We start from the raw sequence: 23,235 nt of genomic DNA on the forward strand, positions 1-23,235 counted from the left end.
GAGGGCTAATTAGAACAGCTGAAGAGAATGAAAGAAATGCAGAATGAAGGTATGAGGAGTGGGGAAGGAGATTTAAATTCTGACCGAAAAATGAACTAACACTTCAGGGAGGAGTTGGTTGCAGTGCAGCCTTTTTTGTTTAAGGGAAGAAAGGCACAAAGAAGGACACAAAGGGATAAACAGACTGGATAGCTTCTGGTTTAAAAAGACTGTTATGATGGGAAGTACAAGGAGGAATTATGACATGGTTTTATAATTTGTGTCAGTGCTTGGCTTGCATGATGGTGCAGGGGAGAAAAATTTTTCTCGACCTGTTTAGGGTCCCTGGCTGGGTCTGAAAATTAAACTGACAAAGATAGATTAACAGGAGAAAAGCACACAAATTATTTGAATTTGTACATGTATATGGAATCTTTCACAAGAGAAGGAAGACCCAAAGAAGTGACCAGAGCAGGAAGCTTTTATATATTTTAGACAAAGAGACAATAACTTTATGAAGAATTGACAAGACAGGGGGATTGGGACTAGAGGTAGTAAATGTTGAAGAATGTGGGAAGAGAAGGGCCAGCTTAATGAGATTTGTTTATATAGATTTCCTGGCCCCCAATTCCCTGTCTTGTCAATAGGAATATCTTCCTTCCTCTTGGTACTTGAGGGTGTCTTTCACATGGAGGATTTATGACCCATTGCAGGGAAGACCAGTGAGGTGGAGGGAGGTTAGAGTGACTTTCCTGGTCCTGCCACTTTTTCAGATTCTTTCAGCTTAAGATGTGCAGTATGCCCAGCTGCAATATTTTGGGTCTGTGTGTCCTAAACCTCATCAATAGAGAATTAAGGAAGTAGAAGTAAACATGCCCTGTTACCATGTTTTCTTCAATGTTACTGGCCTTGCAGTCACTGTATGAACTGATCTAACTCTGGTGGAAGCATTCTATTTTAATCATCCCTCCAGGGCATGGTATTCAAGAAGTCCTTCTTCCTCCATTCACTCCTCTGTCAGATGTTTATTTGATAACTACTACATGAGGACATATTTATTTTTAAGAGCTACACAGTGGTTTTAATGGTTTGTTAGTGACAAAGGTTTATTCCTATTTTATAGCATCAATCCTGAGTTTTAAAAAATTATTCCTTTAAATGTATTAAAGAGATAGTTTTGGGGGTGAGGTGAGGATGTTGCAGTGCTACTGGTAATTCTTTTGAAGTTCTAGGGAGATCCTTCTACTTTGAATTAGCAAAGATGGCTTCTAAAAGTTTATCTCATACCAATCAATAGCTGTTATAATAACTAGGTTTGAACACACCAATATCAATGTGTAATAAATGGGAATATGTTAACATTAAAGCTCTGCACATTAAGTATTATGAATAATGTGATTGTGGGCATTCTGGAATGGACTCAGTAATTTAATTTTAATACATGTGATTAGAATCCCATCCTCTATCTAAAAGATATACCCTGCCTAGACCAACTCTATTTCCCCCAACATTCTAAAAAGATAATATTTCTTTGCATAAGCCACAGCATGTGCTGCTCTGGTTATTTGAAAAGCTAGATTACATATCAAGAATTAATAAACACAAGGAATTTCTTATGATAAATACATTATAGAGAGCTATCTCTTTGGGAAAAACAAATATAATTCTGAGGCAGTTCTATTTCACTTTTAGTGAACTTTAATTTTTATCTGATCTACTCAGTTTTCTTTCATTCATAAGATATTTAAGGTAAAAGTAATATGGTATTATTTTATTTTATTTTTCATCTGATATTATTTTCATTGCACTAAAATTATTTTAGTTTCATTTAAGCAATGTATTTGAATATCATTTTAAAACTCAATCAACATTATTGACATAATACTGTATTTTTTTTTTACTTATTCAGGTCTAGTAATCTTAATTTTTAATGTATAATGTAGGTAATTTCTAAGTAAACAATGAAATTCACTTCTTTATTTAGGAAGTTTTTTTTCTTCTGTTTGCCTCATAAGTATAAATACATATTAAATATAATTATATGTATAATCAGTGTTCATGAAGGGGAATGAGGAATATAAAATAATATTTCTTAATATGGCTTATGCAAATCTTAAGTGACTTCATATCCTTTGATGGTGCTAACCCTTTGAGAACATTGAGAGTTATGAGAAGCAGAAGAGAGGATTGACATGGCTTATGCCTCAAATCAGTTATTTATTCCAGCCCTAGAGAGCTGGCGATAGCAACTCACAATATGCCACAAACTTCTGACAACCTATCTCTTTCAAAACAACTGACATGTAAATTTCATCATTAATGATCAGGTTCTTTTTTTTTTCCCCTAAGGAAAAGGGTATAAGTATGTATTTAATAGAATATATATAGGAGGTTGCATCTCAGGTTTGTGGTTGGAACTAAGAGACCTGTAGCGGGTTGCCCTTAGTTCTGCTTGCCTTATATAAATAAATGACACCTTAGATAAGTCCAACAAATCCAGGTGCTTCTATAAAAAGTAGTGCAGGCTGGTTTTTGAAGAATCACTGATAGCATATGATTAAAGCTTGAGTGATACCATTCTTTACATAGAAAAGTAAAAGCCAAAGGATTTTTCTTAAATGACATTTTCTGAGAGGTAAAGTTACCTTTAAGGTTTATGGCAGATTGAGCTAGAAAATATTTCCTTGCCTCTAAGGAATGGTTACTGTTTCTTAGAGATAGGCTCCATTATGTTTATAGCTACTTTGAAAATGTTAAAATGCTTCCAAGATATTTAACAGTTATACTGTGAGCTTGTCCTGTGTCCCTCCTGCTGTTCTCTTGCCCTCCTTAGCCCCTCCACCAGGACCCCATAGGCCTCCCGAAATTCTTGCAAATGGCTAGTACCTGTCATCTCTGGGGTCTTCAGGTCCCTGCTTCAGCCTGTGGTCCACAGGGGTTCTGACTGGTCACCATGTGCTGAGCTTATTTTTAATATTTTGAGTATAATCCTTTTGTATACCCTTTCTGAATCATTTCTTTGGAGTTCAAACTCTAGGTAATTTTTTAAGTACTATTAATATTTTCATACACTCTTTGAGGCAGAAGCTTAATAGTCAAAATAAGAGCACATTATCCTCTATCATTAATATTTTAAAACAATCTTTGAGACAAATGATTCCTATTGATATGATTAGTTACTCAGAAAGCACTATGGTAGCATTTGGGTCTTTATTTCATGTCTTTTCATAATGAATTTTTCAGAAATTATACTTTGAAGCATTGATACTTTTAAGAGAAAAAATAAGAGAAATCTTGTTCTGAGGCTTCTGATGACCTAAAAAATTAAATGTGTTTTCTTGTTTATTAGGGTCTGAAAAGCCTGTATTCAACCAAGAACACAAGAGAAAAGATAGTAAAAGCTTTTTTCAAGAAAAAAGAGAGTAAAAGCTTTTTTTCCTGTGGGAAACAGAGTCCAGAGTCGATACCCGCTGCTACTCTTCATACACAGAACCTTACCTGCTGGCAGCACTCCCCCTGCACCTTCACCTTCACCTTCACCTTCACCTTCACCTTCACCTTCACCTTCACCTTCACCTTCACCTTCACCTGCACCTGCACCTGCACCTTCACCTTCACCTGCACCTGCACCTTCACCTGCACCTTCACCTGCACCTTCACCTTCACCTTCACCTGCACCTGCACCTGCACCTGCACCTTCACCTGCACCTGCACCTTCACCTGCACCTGCACCTGCACCTTCACCTGCACCTTCTCAGGCTGGCACGTGTGCCCCGGCCGGCGCCTGTATCAGCGTGTGCTCGTTCATCTTCACGCACCCCATTGTGTGGCAACTCCCTAGTTACTTCCCACTCGGATTCCCTGAGTATTTCTCCAGTGCCCAGCACTGGGCACTCAGGAAATCACCCCTGCATGAGAGGGGGAGGGAGGAGGTGGGGAGAGAAACCCTGTAAAAGCCACAAGTTCCAACAAACATAGTTGGGACCTGTCCTCCTGCAGGGAACCCTGGGGAACAGGCCTGGGAACGGGGCCACTAGAGGCTGTGGTGAGGCTGCGGGTGCGGGAGCAGCGTGGGGCCTCCCGCCTGGGCTGCTGCGCTGTGCCCGCCTCCACCCCTCTCCTCCCCCTTGCCCTGCCTTTCACAATGCGACAGGTGCTCCAGGGCAAAAGATCCCCTTCAGCTTTCACCTTTGGAACATGTCTGTGCGACGGTCAGCTCTCGGAGAGTCAGTCTGCGTTGCTCCTTATTAAAAACTCTGAAAAGTCTTACAGAAAAAAATCTAGCTGTTTGGGAAACCCAACATTTCCCCAGATTTAGCTGAACACAGACTATTTTTATTTCAAGAAAGCCCTACTTCCATCTCAACAGGTTAAATGCTGCACAAAAATTTGAGCAGCGACATTGACTGAATCCTGGCACTATTATTTGGGTAATTTGAGGCAAGTTATAGAACTTTATTCTTTCTGAGTTTCAGGTTCTTTCTTATTAAAAATTATTTTTTATTATTTTTAATATATATTTTAATTTTATTTATTTTCCATCACCGTTTATCTCCCCATACCCTCCTCCACCTCCACCCACAGCCCTTCCCCCACAATCACTACACTGTTATCTGTGTCCATGACTTTTCTTTTTTTCTTCTTTTTAGCTCAATTTCTCCCCCTCAGCCCTCCCCCCAGAGCTGTCAGGCTGCTCTCTATGGGTTTGTCTCTATTTTTCTTGTCAGTTCAGTTTGTTCATTAGATTCCACATATGAGTGAGATCATATGGTGCTTGTCTTTCTCTGACTGGCTTATTTTGCTTAGCATAACATTCTCCAGGCCCATCCATGCTGTTGTCAAAGGTAACATTTTCTTCCTTTTCATGGCTGCATAGTATTCCATGTGCGTGAATGTCCCACAGCTTTTTTATGCACTCACCTACTGATGGGCACCCGGGCTGCTTCCAGATCTTGGCTATTGTCTGTAATGCTCCAATGAACATAGGGGTGTATATATTCTTTTGAACTGGTGTTTCGGGTTTCTTCAGATAAATTCCCAGAAGTTGGATTGCTGGGTGACAAGGCAGCTCCATTTTTAAGTTTTTGAGGTATCTTCATGCTGCTTTCCACAGTGGCTGCGCCAGTCTGCATTCCCTTCATTTATAAAATGGAATAGTAGTGCCTTCCCACAGGGATATTGTAAGCATTAAATGAAATACTGTATATATTATACCCAACATTTAGCAAATACTCAATAAGCATGAATTACCATTCCCTCAGATTCCCCACATCCCATCTTTAGATTATCTCATCCCCCCTATGCTAACTTGCCAGGATTTTTTTTGACAGGAATTTAATGGAGAAGAGTTTTTATGAAAGTTTTTATAAAAAAGCCTCCCAGTCACCGTCTTTCTGCTTCTCTCTCTGGCACAGGTGGGAAACAAGTCTTGGAGGCCTGATATTTTCTAACCAGTACATACGCATGATGACCTCTGTCCCATCCACTTCAATCTACGGATTTGGTGAACACGAACACCCGTCCTTTAAGCATGACATGAATTATGTTAGATATGGAATGTTTTCCAGAGATCAGTCACCAGTGGTAATGTGTGAACATAGATTCTTACTACTAGAAATCTGTTTATTGAAAGAGAAAGAGGGCATGGATAATAAGAATGATTTTCTAGATGGGGCAGAATTCATTTTGGTTTATACTTAATTGGTTATAAAGGCAAGTTTGAAATTTCATACCCACTCAGGTTTTTTACCAGTTTGCCTTTTACTCTCATAACATATATTATACTTTTTGGGCATGTCACTAATTGCTATTGGATCTCTTAGAGATAGGATAATAGAATTATAATAAATCATGAAAAACACAGTATTTCTTTTTTCACTGCAGGCATTTAGCAATCTCTATGGAGTGCATCCTTTTTATATGTGCATTGAGAAAGATTTTAATGCTCATGGTGTCCTCCTCTTGAATTCCAATGCCCAAGGTAATGTGATTGTCCGGTTAAATCATAAAGAAGCAAATGCACAACTTAAGTGCTATTTTTTGTCTTTCCTTGTTTTAAAAAATGCTTATTAATTACAACAAAATAGAGTGAGAGATTGTCTACAATGTAAGATTTTGTTTCAAAATGGAAAGGTTTTTAAAGAAACATATACAGTCATCCTAATAGATTACAAAATACTATTTAAATGCAGTACTAAAGATATACCATTTAAGAAATCAGAAGCCCTTGAAAAAGCAACGTTAGAAATTTCATGGTAATACAGTGTTGCTGGATCTGCCATGTAATCTCAGCAATGTAAACATTGCCAAGGCCTCCTTTCTGCAGTAAATTAGTCTAGAAATATTTGAAATGTATTGCCTTTGCAGCTGTTCTTAATTGTGTGTCTCAAGTTTAAACACACTGTCATTTGTGCATGTGTGTGTGTGTGTGTGTGTGTGTAAATTCAGTGCAGTATATAACTGACTTGATGAACTCTTCAGAAAAGAAAACTGAGCACACAGAATTGGAAAATCCTGGCAGACACTCAGATGCTATCAGAACTATAAATAGTGCCTAATAATAACCAGCCAAAATGGTAGCAATGTTAAAATAGTGAACTCTGCCACTTATATTATTTGGGCTTATTTTCTGTTTTGCTTTGTTCTCTCCAGATGTCACTCTGAGCCCATTTCCTTCTTTAACATTCAGGACCATTGGAGGAATCCTTGATTTCTACATGTTTCTTGGCCCCGCTCCTGAAAATGTTATCCAGCAGTACACAGAGGTGAGCACAGCACAGCGATTCAAGTTCAAGTTTTCATTGTCCTGGCTCTGAGGGAAGGGGGAGCAATTAGCAACCAGTCCTTTAACTTTCTAATCTCCGGGCTAATTGTTTCTATGGTTAGGCAAAGGCTTCTGACTTGGTTGCAATTTCGTCTCGGCTCCATTACTTCTGATCCATCAGACCCTGTGCCACTTGACTCGCCTCCCAAAGGATTCATCTCCCAGCCACTTGGTTCCCTGGGGCCCAAAAGAATTGGGTGTTGAGTCAGTATGGAGGAAAACCCGATGGGGCAGAACTCGTGGGAAATTGTGCGGTAGTGACCTTGGTTTATCACCCATACTTACCTTTCTTTTTGCCCTTCTTCTAAATCTTTCCTTTCTAGATGTAGGTGGACATACTCCACCTCTGTCCCCCTCTCCTCTATCTACCAGACATTTGGTACAGAGATGTAGCCAAGGGACACTGCTAATTTCTTGCTCATTCCCCGGCAAACTGTCATTTCTCAGGCGATCTCTCTACGATGAACTAGTCAAATGCCAAAATCCACAGGGATGTCTACAGTTCAAATAGGTATTTGATAACTCTGAATAACTGTTTAACAAAATAATTGTAGGCTTTATACTAGGTGGATGGGAAAGGTAGGGTGGACTTATTTGGGGCCAGGGGAGGGCCTTAGCAGAGCTGTTTAAATAGTAATTACTAGAATGCCTTTTGTTATGGCTGCCATTGAATCTGATAAGTAGGCAATTCAAATGCAATGACAAAGCCTTTGCTGTGATAATCATGGGAAGAGAAAAGAGACCTTTGCTATTAGGAGATTTCACAGTTCTTAGTGTCTTCTAGATCTGCCTTTCCAACCAGTCCAGGTCCCCTCTCCAATTCTATGAAATCAGATATTATGGAGTTTATCCTTGGCTGGCATAATTAAGAGGCATATTTGAATCAGTTTTATTTTTATTATTTTGGGTATAATTTACAAATCTACTTTTTTCTAACAAACATTCAAAACCCCATGAAATTATACTATTGATAATTGTTTTACATTTTTACAATGCTAAAATCCCAACAAAATTAATCTTGAGGAAAGGAGACTATGTGGAATTTCAATTAATTAACTTACTAATCATTCTTTAATTAGTTTTTCTTTATTCTTTAGCCATAACACAAATGACTTATAAGTTTCTAGCATACTGTGACATTTTAAAAAATATTCACTTACATAGTTAAAAAGAACATCTACATTTCTAAATAAACATGCCTTTGTGAATATTCTGGGTTGTTTAAAATGAGGTCAATGAATATTTTTCTAAATAAGTTTATTTTTAATTACACATGTACTGTGGAAATTTGTTCTCCATGTAAAAGTGTCAAATGATGCAGAAGTATATCCCCAAATCATCCTGCCTTTAACAGTAACAACTACGTTTAACAGTTTTCCAAATATCTCTCTAAACATTTACTATGAATTTATACACATATATTTATATTTTCCACTTCTGTATTAATAGGATCATACTAGAACTATATTTTTTGTGTGACATGATCTTTTAATTTACCTTTGTGTTATATATCTTGCCATATGAGTATATATAAAGTCTACATAGTTTTTTTAGGACATAACTTTTTAAAAATATGTTTTTATTGATTTCAGAGAGAGGAAGGGAGAAGGAGAGAGAGAAACGTCAATGATGAGAGAGTCACTGATCGGCCGCCTCCTGCAGGCCCCCTGCTGGGGATCAAGCCCACAACCCGGCCATGTGCCCTGACAGGATTTCAAACTGTAACCTCCTGGTTCACAGGGCAGTGCTCAACCACTGAGCCACGCCAGCTGGGAGGAATATAATTGTTTTTAGAGCAGTTTTAGGTTCATAACAAAATTGAGAGGAAGTTACAGAGATTTCCTATATACCACATGCATAGCCTCCTCCATTATAAACACTCACTTTGAATGGTACATTTGTTACCGAAGGTGAACCTACATTGACATAGTATAATCAACAAAGCCCACAGTTTACCTTAGGATTCACTCTTGGTGTACATTCTGTGAGTTTGGACAAATATATGTTGATATATATCCATTATTATAATATTATACAGAGTATTTTCGCTGCCCTGAAAATCCCCTGTTCTCTTCCTGTTCACCCCCTTTCCCCCATCAGCAGCCATGTCTACATAGTTTTCTCTTTTTCAGAATGTCATATAGTTGGATTCATACAGTATGCATGTAGCCTTTTCATATTGGCTTCTTTCACTTAGTAATGTGCATTTAGGATTTCTCCATGCCCTCTCATGGCTTGATAACATTTCCTTTTAGCACTGGATAATTTTCTATTATCTGGTTGCGCCACAGCTTATCTACTCACCTATTGAAGGACATAATGGTTGTTCCAAAATTTTTGAAATCATGAATTAAGCTGCTGTAAATACCCTTGTGCAGTTTTTTTGTGGACATAAATTTTTAACTCTTTGGGGTAAATACCAAGAAGCACTATTGCTGAATTATATGTTAAGAGTATATTTAGTTTATTCAGAAATTGCCAAACTATCTTCCAAAGTGGCTTCCAAACCAGCAATGAATGACAGTTTCTGTTCCTCCTATCCTCACTGGCACTTGAAGTTGTCAGTGTTCCACATTTTGGACATTCCAATAGATGTGTAGTGATATCTCATTGTTGATTGAATTTGCTTTTCCCTGATGACATATGATGTAGAATATATTTCGGAGACTTATTTGTCATCTGTATATCTTCTTTGGTGAGGTGTCTCTTAAGGTCTTTGGACCATTTTTTAATAGGGTTGTTTATTTTCTTAATGAGTTTTAGAGTTCTTTGGATATTTTAGGTAACTGTCCTTTATCATATGTGTGTTTTGCTAATATTTTCTCCCAGTCTGTGGCTTGTCTTCTAATTCTCTTGGCATTGTCTTTTGCAAAGCAGAAGTTTTTTAATGTTAATGAAATCCAGCTTACCAGTTATTTCTTTCATGGACCATGCCTTTGGTTATATCTGTCTTCTTTTTCAAAGCTGTGCTGACTGGCATTTTAATGTTTCCTTATAACAGAGAGTAGAGCCACAAATATCCTTGTTCAAATGTCTTTGGGAACATGTATGCTTTTGTAGGATATATTCCTATAGGTGAAATAAATGAGTGAAGAATATGCCTATTTAAAATTTGGATAGATATTGCTAATATCCTTCCCTCCCAAAAAAAGACTACTACTAATTTCCATTCATACCTAGACTAAAAGGATAGGAACCGGACTTTAAGACAATGAAGTTTGTTGGTGACAGGAGCACTGGGTTCAAGCATCAGAAAAACTGGTTCCTATCCCCCTTTCGGGTGCTCTAATTAGCTCTGTGACATGGACATGAATCACTTAACCTTCCTGTCTCACTGGAGGGTCCTTTAAACTCTCAGAAATCCTAGTAGATACAGCTTCTGACCTTGGCTTTCAAGCATGTAGCAGAATTGGACAGGTTTAACAGGAAGTTTATGAAGCCTGCTTTTCTAAATCTGTGATAAACCTTCTGCTTGCCTGCATTCCTTCAGAATGGAGCCAAGTGCAGAGAGAGGCTGAGACCTCCAAGCCCCACTCAGGTTCTCAGAGCTGGCTCTGCCTTGGGTCCTCTGCTGCCCCAGTGCCTCTCTGGCTGTCAGCCCTGCTTTTGGCTGAGTGTCTAAAGCTGGGAGCGAGGCCAGGCGGCCATCAGACAATCAGTGACAAAGAAAGGAGCAGGGCAAGGTGTCCACCCGACACGCATTCCCAGAGAAAACGCTGTTGCCAGGCTCACCCGTTCCCAGTATTCACAGGTGGAGGTTTTTCATATTAAAAGTTTCTGTAATACAAGAGTTTTTATTTCCCACCCTTGTGCCAGAACAGGATTCAACCAGTGACTCAAGTAAACGCTGCCTTTTACCAGCACCACTAATACTACTGTAAACGTTTGTTGGATTGAAATACAATAGTACTGCAGGGGGGTGGAGATAAAATCAGCTTCTCAGGTCAACCTGATTCCAGGTTTTGCTGGAAAAGTGAGAAAGTGAATAGAAGGTCAGCTGCGCCTATTTTTTAAAATTCGAACTAGAATTCTGAAATGAAACGGAAGGGAGGATTGCTAAGTGATGCCAGCGGTGATGGGTATTTTCTAGGCCGCCGGCTCTTCAGTGTGGCTGTACAGTAGAATCAACTGGTTTTGAAAAAAACTGACAGGAGGTGGAAGGTGGGGGGTTGTGGGGAGGGTCTCCCAGAGATTCTGATTTAATTGACCTGGGGACTGGCCTGACATTAGGATTTTAAAAATCTCTCCAGGAGGTTCTGATGCACGGGCCAGAGAGCCAGTGTTTAGTCTTATGCTGGCCTGTTTGGCAGCTACCAGCCCATGAGGCTTCGAACACTTGAAATGCATCCAGGTCAACTTGAGACACGCTCCTAGACAGTGTAGAAAAAGAAAGTAATATTACTAATTAATATATCATTGATGCCATATTTTAATATCAGTAGTATATATTACACATTAGTATTATATTGAGAATACTATTAGTATTATATTAATAATTACATGCTTATAACAATAAAATACTATTTTATATGGATTGCATGTTGAAATAATATTGCAGATATATTGAAGTCAATAATATATATTACCAAAACTAAATTTTACTTGTTTTTTCTTACTTTTTAAAATGTGGTACTAGAAATTTTAAAATTACCGGTGTGGCTTATGCTTGTGGCTTGCATTATGTTGCTGTGGGACAGTGCTGAGTGTCATCAGCCTAGGGCAAGGTCTCTGACGCTGCTGTGAGTTCCATACTGGGACGATCAGGACACGGATTAGAAAGGGAGGGCAGTAAGTTCCACATCATGTTTGGGCCATTTCTGTTTCTCATGACCACAAGAAATCTTTTTCCCAGCAAGATGTAGCCACTTTGGAAATATAATTGTCATCAACCTAATGTCATCTGTAAACTCTTCATTTCCTTATTGTAATGTCAAAGTAAATTCATCAAAATTTTTGTTCGTTTCTTAAAAATTGTAAAGAAGACTATTGTCAGAGTCCTCTTCTATGGTTAAAGCTCTCCGTGAAATTGCTGACTTCCTCTGTGGAAAATGTAATGAGTGTGGAAAGAAATTCACTGACTTCTCCAAAGAGGAAGAAAAATCATGTAATCCTTCTTGAATCCTAGGGCATCAAATGACCTTTTTTTTTTTTTTTTTTTTTTTAATTTTTATACTAAGGGAGAATTTGAGAGGCATAATAGTTGTTAATATTGACCCAATCTGCTAGAACTTTAAGCTCACCGTTTCTCTTAGTAGTCAGTTCTGTCTTCTAGCAGAGGGAAAGCCAGAAAGCAAAACGTTCTAAGAACAAACTTACAGGGATATAGGATTTATCTAAAATTTATCTGGAAAGGAAATCTGTGAATAAAATACCCCTTCTGTTAGATAAGTAGTGCATTGCTTTGTAAAATTTGATATTTTAATGATTTTTGTCTTACCTTAAGTCTTCGCTTACCTGTTCCTCCCAGCTAAGTTCTGAGAAGATGTGTACGGAAAAGTTGTGAGTTCTCTGCCCTTTACACATCTTTCTTGCTGGGCCTTCCCTTTCCTTCAATATCACTTGAACTAGAAATCGAGGAAAGGCACAATACACATAGTTTCAGAGGAGAATATACTATTATCTGCAGTCCCAATTTTATAGTTCTAAAAATTGCCTGGCATTATAAGATGGAAGCTATAGTTCACACTTATGTACAGAATTGAAGAGGCACAAATTGCTGAATTCTGTGACACAAAGGACAAATTCTTAAAGGGATTGTTTGAAATGGTCCACTTAGCTCAATGGTCGTTAAGAAAATCATTGTTATGGACATTATGCAGACTTTAGAAAACCAAAAGTAAATAAAGCACCCAATAGTATATCAGCTTGGTACCTCAGTCCTCTGAGTAATTTTTGAATTGGGATCTTTTTCTTTATACAGAGAAAAATCTTGGGAAGCGTAGATATCAGAAGTCTTAGAGTTTTAATAGATTATGCTCCAAGAATCTCCTTTGAACCTTGCTTTAAACGGGCTGTGATGCTACGTGGAAAGTATTAAACTCTATTGACATACACCTGTTAGGCAGTTAGATTTTCTGACATTTACAATTTCTACCCTAATCCTCCATATCTATTCTTCTTTCCATTTTTTGGTATGTATGTAGCTCAAGAATATTCGAGTCTTCCATATGCCTCTGTTTTATGTGAGCCTGCAGTGAGTGTTAGGATTTTTCTGAGAAGGCAAATCCTAGGCAGTTCAATGTTAGGTTCAGACAGACTTCAACTGTTGAATCTTTGCTTTTCTCTACATGACTTCCATGCATTTGGTCAATTGATATTTACCTGTCTGAGCTTCAATCTTATTGTTAAAATTCAGGCTGTAACTTTCCCTTGCATAGTTTTTCGAAGATTAAAGGTATCTCTTATCTAGCCTAGGTAAGAGTAGGGTGTAGTAGGCCAATGAGTGGTGACTCTCATTCTTATTATGAGGTAGTCAATGTTTATGTCAGACATGCAGAAGATATTGTGCTTTTTTTTGTTTGCTTTTTTTTTTTTTTTTGCCTGAATGACACTGCACAGTATATGAGAGATGCAGTTGCATGTAGGACACTGACCCTAAAGCTAACTCACTAAATTTAAATTCTGTTTCTATCCCTTACTGTTTGTAAAATGTTGGGCAAGTATTTTAATCTCTTGGCTCCAGTTTCCTCACCTGCAAAATGGATTATTCATAGTACCTGCCTGATAAGATTAATGTAACTATAAAAAGAGTTAGTACATATGAAGACCCTAGAGCACAGTTTCTGACATATAGAAAAGCTGTGTGAGTATATATTCATCCTCACAATTCTAGGTACTCGGTAAATGTATTATTATATAACTGGGTCAAGGTCAGAGACAGCTATTCGGTGACAGTTTGGGGGAAGGGGAAGGAAAGCTTTTGAATTTCCCTAGGACACCAAATGTGTTGGGTTATGATCGGTCAATAATATATGAATTGCAATGATGAGTATGTAAATTATGAAAGTAGTCCAACTTGCATTTTCCAGATACTTTAACATGTATTTTACAGGTTGTTTCATATAAAAACCTGAGATTCAGGACAGGCGTTAGTGTCTCCATTTGAAAATTGAAGACTGAGCTTGATGAAGTTGAACTGAGTTGCCTAGGAACACGTACAGAGAGCCACATAATCAAAGCTTCCAAATTTGGTTATTTTTATCTTCCAATTTTGGTTATTTTTATCACTATATGGTACTTTCTACAGGCGAGATGGTGTTGGTAAATGGCCATAAGTATTTTCTGGATTTTCTTACATGTTCATTTAACTCCACTGTTTTAATCCTTTCCCAAAGGAATCTTCTACGCAATCTACACAGATATATGTTTGAAAAGATTTTAAGTATTAACACCTGTAATACTGTCAACAATAAAATATATATATTTAATAAATAAATAAAATAAAAATATTTTAAATATTCGTTATTTTAAACTATAGCTCCAAATTTGAAAGAAATTAGGAATATTTTCATCACATGAAGTTTTTGTAAGCAAAGCCCTTGGAAATATGTTTTGGTTTTTACCCCCCCCCCCCCCCCCCCCCCCCGCCAAACGTAACCTTTAGGTAACTGGACTGTTGATATATTCTAGGTGCTTCTAAAAATCTATTTAAAATTGTAACAGGTTATTGTTTCCTCTGAAACCACACTGACCTGTAGGATAATAACATTTTATTTTGCATGGCATTGACAATGACCTGGTTTTCACCTTCATTTGAGAATTTGCATAATTATGCACAAATTATATTAGTATTCTTTTCATCTTCTTGGCGCAGGCCATTAAAGAATTTTAATAAAAGGATCTCCTCTTCTTTTAAGTTTCAGTGTCTTTAGATTAGATTTTTACTCTTTAAGTGTACATAGTATCTTAAAAATCAGATATTTAGTGAATTGCCTCTGTAGTGTTTCAGTTTGGGCATGATTTCAGGATATTACTGAATTGATTTTATTTACTTAAAGCTTGTCAAGTTATCAGTCTCAATGTCATAGGATATTTGGCTGCTGTAATCTGTACTCTCAACATCTGTCTTGTATACTGTCAGTTGGCAGGGATTTCCTGAACTTCAGGACAGATGTTGAGAGTTTGAAAGTTGAGAGTTGCTATTTGAGAGTTGCTGGGAGTTGTTGAAAGTTGCTATTTGAGTTTGAAATAAGGTCTTATCTCTTACACAAGCAACCATTTATAATTTGTTGAAAGGGTGCACTTTAGTTGATAAGTCATTTGCTCAGAAACCACATGAGCACAGAAACACAGGGGACTTAGGTAAAAGGATTTAAAAATAACACAGGTACTGTTTTCTACAACTGCAGGCTCTTTCAGTTTAAGCATTTGCTGCTTTCCCCTACCCCCTCCTCAGGAGATGGATCAACTGATCTTTGCAGAAGCTCTAAGAGTGCTCTTATATAAATCTTTCTGTTTATTGCTAGATGGTTCCCATAGTTATTTTTGGACCCAGAAGATCAAATTATTGGTTTAGAAAAGTCTAAGATTAAGGCCAGTTATTCAATCCCTGGGACTCTTTGAAGTTCAGTCTGTCACTTGATCAACAGAAAAGCATGTGATGTTTTTGTTGAGCCCATTTTAATTCATTGCACCTTCAAGACTACACAGAGAATGTCCAGTCGTCTTTCAGTGCAGGGATCACAACTCAAAAGCTTATGAGGCTGGGCTGCTAAAATAAACAAGTAGAGTGGGTGGTGGGGAGTGTGCCTACCTGGAGAGTAAACATTCCTGCCAAGAACAGGAGGCTGGAGTGTGTGCCAAAGCATGTGCTCCTGAATGGGATACTATGTTCGTTATTTTTAATCTTCTTCTAGGCATATGAGTTCCTCATTCTTCTGAGTGTCACCAGCCTCCTGGAACTTTACTTGCTTCTCCTACTTATGTCCCACCTGGGAACAAATGGCTCTGTTGTTCCTGTGTAGTGTTTTTGTTGACATGGGCAGAAATGTGGAAAAGCCAATCCACCTAGTCTCTGCTGCTGGCCCCAGGGCCCAATATCTGACCCATCTATGCTCAGGGCATGCTCAGAGCCACTCCCACTTTTTGCAAGAGACTTCTACTGTGTGTTTTCTTTTCTAATCTAATTCTGATGCTTTCTCTCTTTCTGGAGTTTCCCTTTGGTTAATGTTCACCAATGGTACCTCTTACAGTTTTTCTATTGATAAATTGAATTTATAAAAAGTATCTTTTCTTTAATGTCAAGAGACTTAAGGTAGGAAATAGAGGTTGCAGAAAGTCTGACATCTTGAATCAGAGATCCCCTATTTCTACTTGACAAAAGGTAGTCAAACTATAAAAGAATAGATATATGCTGAGCGTGGAACTCGTGTCTTTCTTAAATAATGTTTTTTTTTCTTAGCTAATGCCTATAGACTATTTTGTTTTGGTGTAGCCCTAAAACTCACTTACTTATAGACATCTCCTAATTTTTTCAGATGACCTTTTCCTTTAACTGTTCTTCCTGGCATTACACAGTCTACAGTGCCTCCCAGCAATTTTGTTGTTGTTGTTAATCCTCACTTGAGGATATTTTTTCCATTGATTTTTTTAGACAGAGTGGAAGGGAGCAGGAAAGACAGAGAAAGAGAAACATCGATGTGAGAGAGGCACATAGATTGGTTGTCTCCTGCATGTATCCCAACTGGGGCCGGGGATCGAGCCTGCAACCAATGTATGTGCCCTTGACCGGAAATCTAACCCTAGACCCTTCAGTTGTAGGGCAGACACTCTAACCACTGAGAAAAACCAGCTAGGGCCTCCCAGCAATATAATTTTTCCCCCTCCTAAGCTCATCCTACTTGGGTGCTTGAGATCTGAGGGAAGCGGAGTGTGGGATAAATATTTTAAAATTAAATTATGCCTATATGCTGATGAAAGAGTTGAGTGACTAATCTTAAAGTTCAATATACAAAAACATAGAGATTGAGAGGATAGCATATAAGCAAAATTCAAGACTTATGTGGAGGAAAGTGACAAGGCTATACTCAAAACAGCTCTAGCTATTTTCAACCTTTAATTTTCAACTTTGGAAATCTAAGATCCTGAAGGACAGATCTGAACATCTTATGTTCATGGTTCACATATTTGTTTTCTTTTTATTTGTGTCCCCAGAGTTTATGACACTACTGGTATGTAGATGGTGCTCAATTAGTGGTTGTAGAAAAGACCATGAGCTATTACCTCTTTTAGAGATTTAAATTATTTGAACATATAGAGGCCTACATATAATTATTAGAATAGCTGATATTATTGAGCCTTTAATGGACCAAGCATGGTTAATCGCTTTTCTGTGTTTACATTTTTTCCCTTCTTACCATGACCTTATTTTATGAATGAGGGCTTACTGAAGCATAGAGAGCAGAGGACACATAGGAGACAAGTGACAGACCAAGGATTTGAATCCAGGGCTGTTTGACTCCAGAATCCATATTTGCAACTAGTCTATATTTCAGCCAAATTGAGGAGTTCAAGGCTAAATCTATAAACAAATAAGCCAACAAATAATTACTTGGGGCACTGAGGTAAAATCACTGGTTTCCTTAGAGATGTGCATTTTAGGTTTCTGTGTTCGAGAAGAATTCCAAGTTTTAGGAAGCAGTTGTTGTTTGAACGCAATGAATGGTGTCTTTTTATTCTTTGTTTTGCAATTTTTTATAAAACATATGCATATAATAATAAAAATTGATCTATACATTTGTTTAAAACTAGTAGAGAAAAGATTAGCCTTCATCTTTACCTCTAGTCTCACTCCGCTAAGGGAGGCACTTTTAACTATTTCTGCTTATATTTCAAGTCCGGTGATTGTTTCCATTCCTCTGAAAAATACATTGAGAAAGTATTTCTGTGCTAGGATCAATTTTAGGCTCAAGGTATACAGGAGTCCCCAAAAGTTAAAATCATCCTTCTAGTGGAGTTACTTTCTAGTGAGGGTATTGTCAATAAGCAAATAAGTTAGATGGATAATTTTAGGGACTGGTACGTACCATGGAGAGAATTTGGTTGATGTGTTTGTTCATTTTGGAATTGCAGGTTTTCTCTTTCTTGTTGTTGGGTTTTCTCAAATATCTGTGACTTTTCCGTGGCTAATCTTACTTACGATGAAGGGTCAACCAGGTGGATGACTAGGGGTGGACTCAGCTCTTGCTCCCTGAGCAGATCAGGCCTGGGCTTTGGGAATGTAGGCAGGGCTGCTTCACTGCAGGGTCCGTGGATGTGAAACGGGGGTCAGCTGTACCCGCCCCGCCACCAGGCACTCGGAGGTGCCTACCAATAGTAGAAACACGTCTAACTAACTATCTGGGATGTGGAGGTAAGATAAGGAGTGAAGCTTCCTAGTGAGAGAATTTTGCCTCTACTCAGACCCATTGGATTGTTTCTAGACTGTAATGTGGCTATAATATAAACAAAATTTTTTCCCCCCAGGAAAATACAAAATTAAATTTTTATATGTAACTTCCTGATGGCTGAACATGAAGCCAATCTTTTAAAAAGTTCTCATAAGCAAATGGAACATGTTTTAGGGCTAAGGGTGTGTGACTTTTGCCTCAATCCAGTGCTCCATATGAATATGCAAAAGAGTTGAGTGACTAATATTTATATTTATTATATAGTATATATGTTATCTATATTGCCATAACACACTTAGAAAATGACAATACTTGGTGGTCTATTGTGGTAAACAGACTTAGGCCACTCACCTGACGTGGAGCCTCTGGTTGCCTCAGGTCCCACTCAGCTTCCCCAAGAGCTTAGAGGGCCGATATCTCAAGACACAGATAGCTGGAGTGACAACTCACGGGTTTGTCCTCAAGAGTCCAAGTGGTTTGGTTTGAATGATGTCACATGGTCACCCTACCCATAACCCATTCATGGCACACAATGGCTGGGGAGTCCTGACAGGTTTTCTTTGGCAGTGGCGATGGGGCAGGAGGAGCTTCATTTCTTTAGAGAGAAATTCTATCTTTGACCTAGTGTGAGCTCAGTTACTGCTCATGAAAGGAAGATGGCGCGGGGACAGCTAATTAGATACTTTGCTTTCTATTCCACTGCACCCTCCATTTCTGTCACTGCCTTCTTTGAGACTGAGTTGCTAAGAACTCAGCCGGAAGGAAGTCTCTCCTCCCTACTGCATCGTTCTTCCTCATGATTTCTGGGTGATACCTCCCTCAACTCTGGTTATTCATGAATAAAATCTCACCTGCTTTCTTTAGTGCCTAAATGTTTTTAAATTGTGAGCTTGCTAATGTGTCACTTCTATTTCTCAGCACTGTTAGTAAATAGATTAAAAAAATTTTTTTTATTGTAATTTAAATGGAATTGACAACAGAGGGAAGAGAAATGTGGATGCTCAGTTCAATATCTTGATCCAAAGCTTTTACCACTCTTTTTTAATGATCCAATTGAAATTAGAAAAAATTGGCCCTGAATTCTGTTTTCCCTCTTGTTCTCTTGGGAAGGTTTTGCATGCTTAATGAGGGCAGGACTTCTAAGTGTATGGTTATCCTCTGTTTGAAATAGAGGCACGGTTTATCAAGATGATTGTTCAAATGCTCTCAGAGATATCATCTGATCTTGGCCTGTGGCAGTGGGTCATCCTGCCAGTCAGATCCCTGCCAGGCAGGTTATCCAGGTAAATCAGATCATGGCAAAGTCACATATCTGTCATTTGTGCAGAAAAAGTTCTATGCTATTTAGTGTCAGTGCTGCCCTTGAATCCTGGCTAGTGATCAGTTTAAGACTGGGTCTACTTAATTGCTCTTTTAATTCACATTTCAAGGTAGATTTTAAGTTAGATATTTTTAAAAATTACTAGTGAACTTATCCTGAAATACTCCAAAGCAGGGGCCCAAATAGACATAATTAAATAGATTAGCAGCAAAGTGCCAGTAACATTTTATCATCAATACTCGCCAGTGCTTTTGAAGTCATGAGTGGGAGAAGGAGGAAGGATTAGAAAACTCTCATTTAAACAAACCTTTGTCCATCTCTAGTAAGCTGCTTCCTTTCTCGCTTGGGGATTTCCTAGCAAACAGGCTGCCGGTGACGCACCGAGGGCAGCATCAGTGGCTTTATCTTTCCGCCTCCTGCTCCGGTGAGCACGCGTGCGTGAACCTGGGATACTTGCCAATAATTGAATTTTGTTATCTCGACTGGGGAGTTCACCCTGTGCAACTAAACTCTTTAAAATGATCATGTCGTCAATCACACACAGACACTGCAGGAGCAACCAAGGGGATGGTTAGGGGAAAGTCAGGCTTATGAAAAATCCAGAGGGTAAAGCAGGAAGAGTAGCTCTTGTTTCAATTTTTAGAAGCCAGTTACCAGGGAGTTGATTTTTATGGTGTCTCTTTGCTCAGCTGTTGGAAGACGTTTTTATTATTCTTTCCCTGAACCAACATTATCACTGGGTTTAACATTACGGCATCACACACTATACATTAATAGCGTCTTTTGTGAATGGATGGAAAGGCAAGTGATGCCACCCAAAGGGGGAGAAGCTGTCCAGAGATTTGTGCTTTTGGTGACTATTTAATCAACAGGATTGGACCCTGAAAAACTGTATAGCTAATTATTCATTCCATACAAAAACAACTAAGTAAGGCATTGAATTAAGATCCATACGAATCAATCTTAAATGACATACCTTCACCAAATAAGTTTTGGGAATTTACTCAGTGTGGGTTGGAGCCCACGTCTTCTACTCAACGATAGTAGGAACTCGGCCAAGTTGCTTAACCCTCATGGGCTTTAGATGTCCCATGTGTAGACAGGGACCATGATACCAGGCCTGTCTGTCATAAGCTTCCTGTATCCATGTCCTAGCAGAATAAATTAAAAATCCTCTGGAAGGCTCTGAGGTTCCATTGAATGTGAGGTAGCAGCAGTGGTATTTTTATATCTTTGCCTTAAAACTTGACAGCTAACCAGTTTGTTAATCCTGTGGCAGATAAGCTGCTACCTTTTATGTGTTTCCCCTTGCAATTTAAGCTGGTTGAACCGTTAATTCATCTCAGCTGAAGCTGAACGCAGATGTCTGTAAGAAATCGATTCTCTTTAATTACAATTTCTTTTATCATTTGATCAGTTGATTTCATAAGCTTAGCAGAGCTGGGAAATATTTAACAACAGGATTCTGATATTGGGAGGAGCTGAGTTCTTTGATTATATTATATTTTATTCCAAAATTCTTGATTGTTTTGCTTGCTTGTGCTTCTTCCCCCTCATAGACATTTTTCTGGCTCACGGGAAATTACAAACTAATTTTCTGTCCTCTACCCAGATTCTGTTCCCCTTTTAGTTTGACTCCTGCACTTTGAACTTGTGAAGCTAGAGTTCATATTATACGGTAGAAAGCAGTCAGCCTCGTTATCTGCCCTGTCCAGTTTTGACAAATGTGTAGAGTGTTGCCCCAAGCTTCTCTGTAATTTAGGTTTCCTGTCACTAACCAGTACCCCTGTTGCAGCTAATTTAAGAACCTTTCTCCCACTCAGCTTTTTATAGCTCCCTCCTACATTTGTTACTAAGAAAAAAATTTAGGCAAATACCACATCTCAAGTCATGAGGCATGTGTTTCCATAGAAGTCCTTGAATTTCAAAGGAAACTTTATGGTGAATTCATAAATACAACCCCTGCCCCAACACACACACACACACACACACACACACACACACACACACACACACAGCTTAACTGGCTGAAAATGTGAAAAGCACTGACTTAGCTTTTGAGCTTTCAATTATTATTATTATTTTTTAATTTTTATTTATCCTTTTTTTAAAATTTTTGTTCAAAATATTACAGATGTCTCTTTTTCTCCCCACTGACCCATTCCACCCCATCCCATCCCATCCCACCCCCTTCCCCAGTCCCTCTCCCCACCATTGCCCATGTCCTTGGGTTGTGCATATATGCATATAAATTCTTTGGTTACTCTCTCCCCCTCCACCCACCCGCCCTCCTCCATCCCTCTGACATTTGTCAGCCTCATCTATGCTTCCATGTCATTGAATCATTTCTGTTCATCAGTTGATTAAGTTCTTTAGATTCCACATATAAGTGAGATCATGTGATGTTTGTCTTTCTCTGCCTGGCTTATTTCACTCAGCATAATATTCTCCAGGTCCATCCATACTGTCCCAAAGGGTACGAGATCCTTCTTCTTTACAGCTGTGTAGTATTCCACGGTGTGAATGCCCCACAGCTTTTTATCCTCTCAGCTACTGATGGGCACTTGGGCTGTTTCCAGATCTTAGCTATTGTAAACTGGGCTGCTATGAACATCGGGGGGCATATATTCTTTCTGATGAATGTTTCAGGATTCTTAGGATACATTCCTAGGAGTGGGATCACTGGGTCAAAAGGCAGCTCCATTTTAAATTTTTTGAGGAACCTCCATCCTGTTTTCCACAGTGGCTGCCCCAGTCTGCATTCCCGCCAGCAGTGCACCAGGGCTCCCCTGTCCCCACACCCTCGCCAGCACCTGTCATTGGTTGATTTGTTGATGGAGCCATCCTGACAGGTAGACCTTAGAAACACCTCAGTCCTCAGCCTGAGCTTTCAATGAAAAGGCACTGTGTTTCTGAGGTCTCCACACAAGTGGTCTGAGCCTCGCTGCAGGCAGCCACAGAGGGGAAGGGAGTTTAGTGGGGGCCCTGTGCCGCCCCCTTGCTGACGAAGGAGAAGATGGGGCTTGGAGACGGGCTGGCTTTCCTAAGGCCTCACAGCTGCTGCTGGGCGCAGAGCTGGAGTCAGAGTGCAGATCTTCAGCACAAAGCAATGCCCTTGCCACTAGTTTGGGGAGCCCACCTAATTTTTGTTGCTGCTCCATGTGCCAAGCCTTAAGAAAGCTAAGAATTGTAACAATTTTGCCTGTTTGAATACTTCATTTCTAGACAAAGTCTGGTCTCTGACTACTCTAGAAATGTTGATCAATGGGGATGTCACTAATTCACTTCCTACTATAAAATTTAGGCTTTTTTGAAGTCCAAGTACAAATGGGAAAAATGCAGTCAAACCTTGCAAATTATTATCAAATTGAATCAAAGGAAAATAAAACTTTTCCATGTCAAAGAACAACTAGGTTGTGAAGTATCAACTTGAAAATAAATTTGTTAATTTATGAAAGGCAAATTAATTCTTCTTGCTTCTTAGAACTGACTTCTTTAACCTTTGTGTTAAGTGCATCTTTCTAATTGAGTGATTTTGGGTAGAATAAAGAATCTGACAATTTGATTAACAGTAAGGAGAATTAGCCACATCTTTGTTTAGAGTCCAAGTTTTTGTTTAGCACTAATGAGCTTTTTGGTTAAGAAGGAGGTTTTTCTTTCTAATTAATACATACAAAATTATGAGAGCAAAATAGACCTCAGTCAATGGAAAATAGCAAATAACT

The 23,235-nt window shown here is 38.7% G+C and overlaps 1 protein-coding gene across 1 annotated transcript in view; it reads left to right on the forward strand.

Moving 5' to 3' along the window:
- LOC107528362 (sucrase-isomaltase, intestinal-like) overlaps positions 1-23,235 on the forward strand; it is an 85,910-nt gene that overhangs the window by 15,017 nt on the left and 47,658 nt on the right. Inside the window, exons 5-7 of the mRNA XM_016201439.2 lie at positions 5,394-5,562; positions 5,863-5,959; positions 6,631-6,743. Coding sequence (XP_016056925.2) covers positions 5,394-5,562; positions 5,863-5,959; positions 6,631-6,743 — 379 coding nt within the window. The remainder of the gene's footprint in view (positions 1-5,393; positions 5,563-5,862; positions 5,960-6,630; positions 6,744-23,235) is intronic.

Source organism: Miniopterus natalensis, chromosome 2 (assembly GCF_054644295.1).
Source record: "Miniopterus natalensis isolate mMinNat1 chromosome 2, mMinNat1.hap1, whole genome shotgun sequence".
NCBI classification, from domain to species: domain Eukaryota; kingdom Metazoa; phylum Chordata; class Mammalia; order Chiroptera; family Miniopteridae; genus Miniopterus; species Miniopterus natalensis.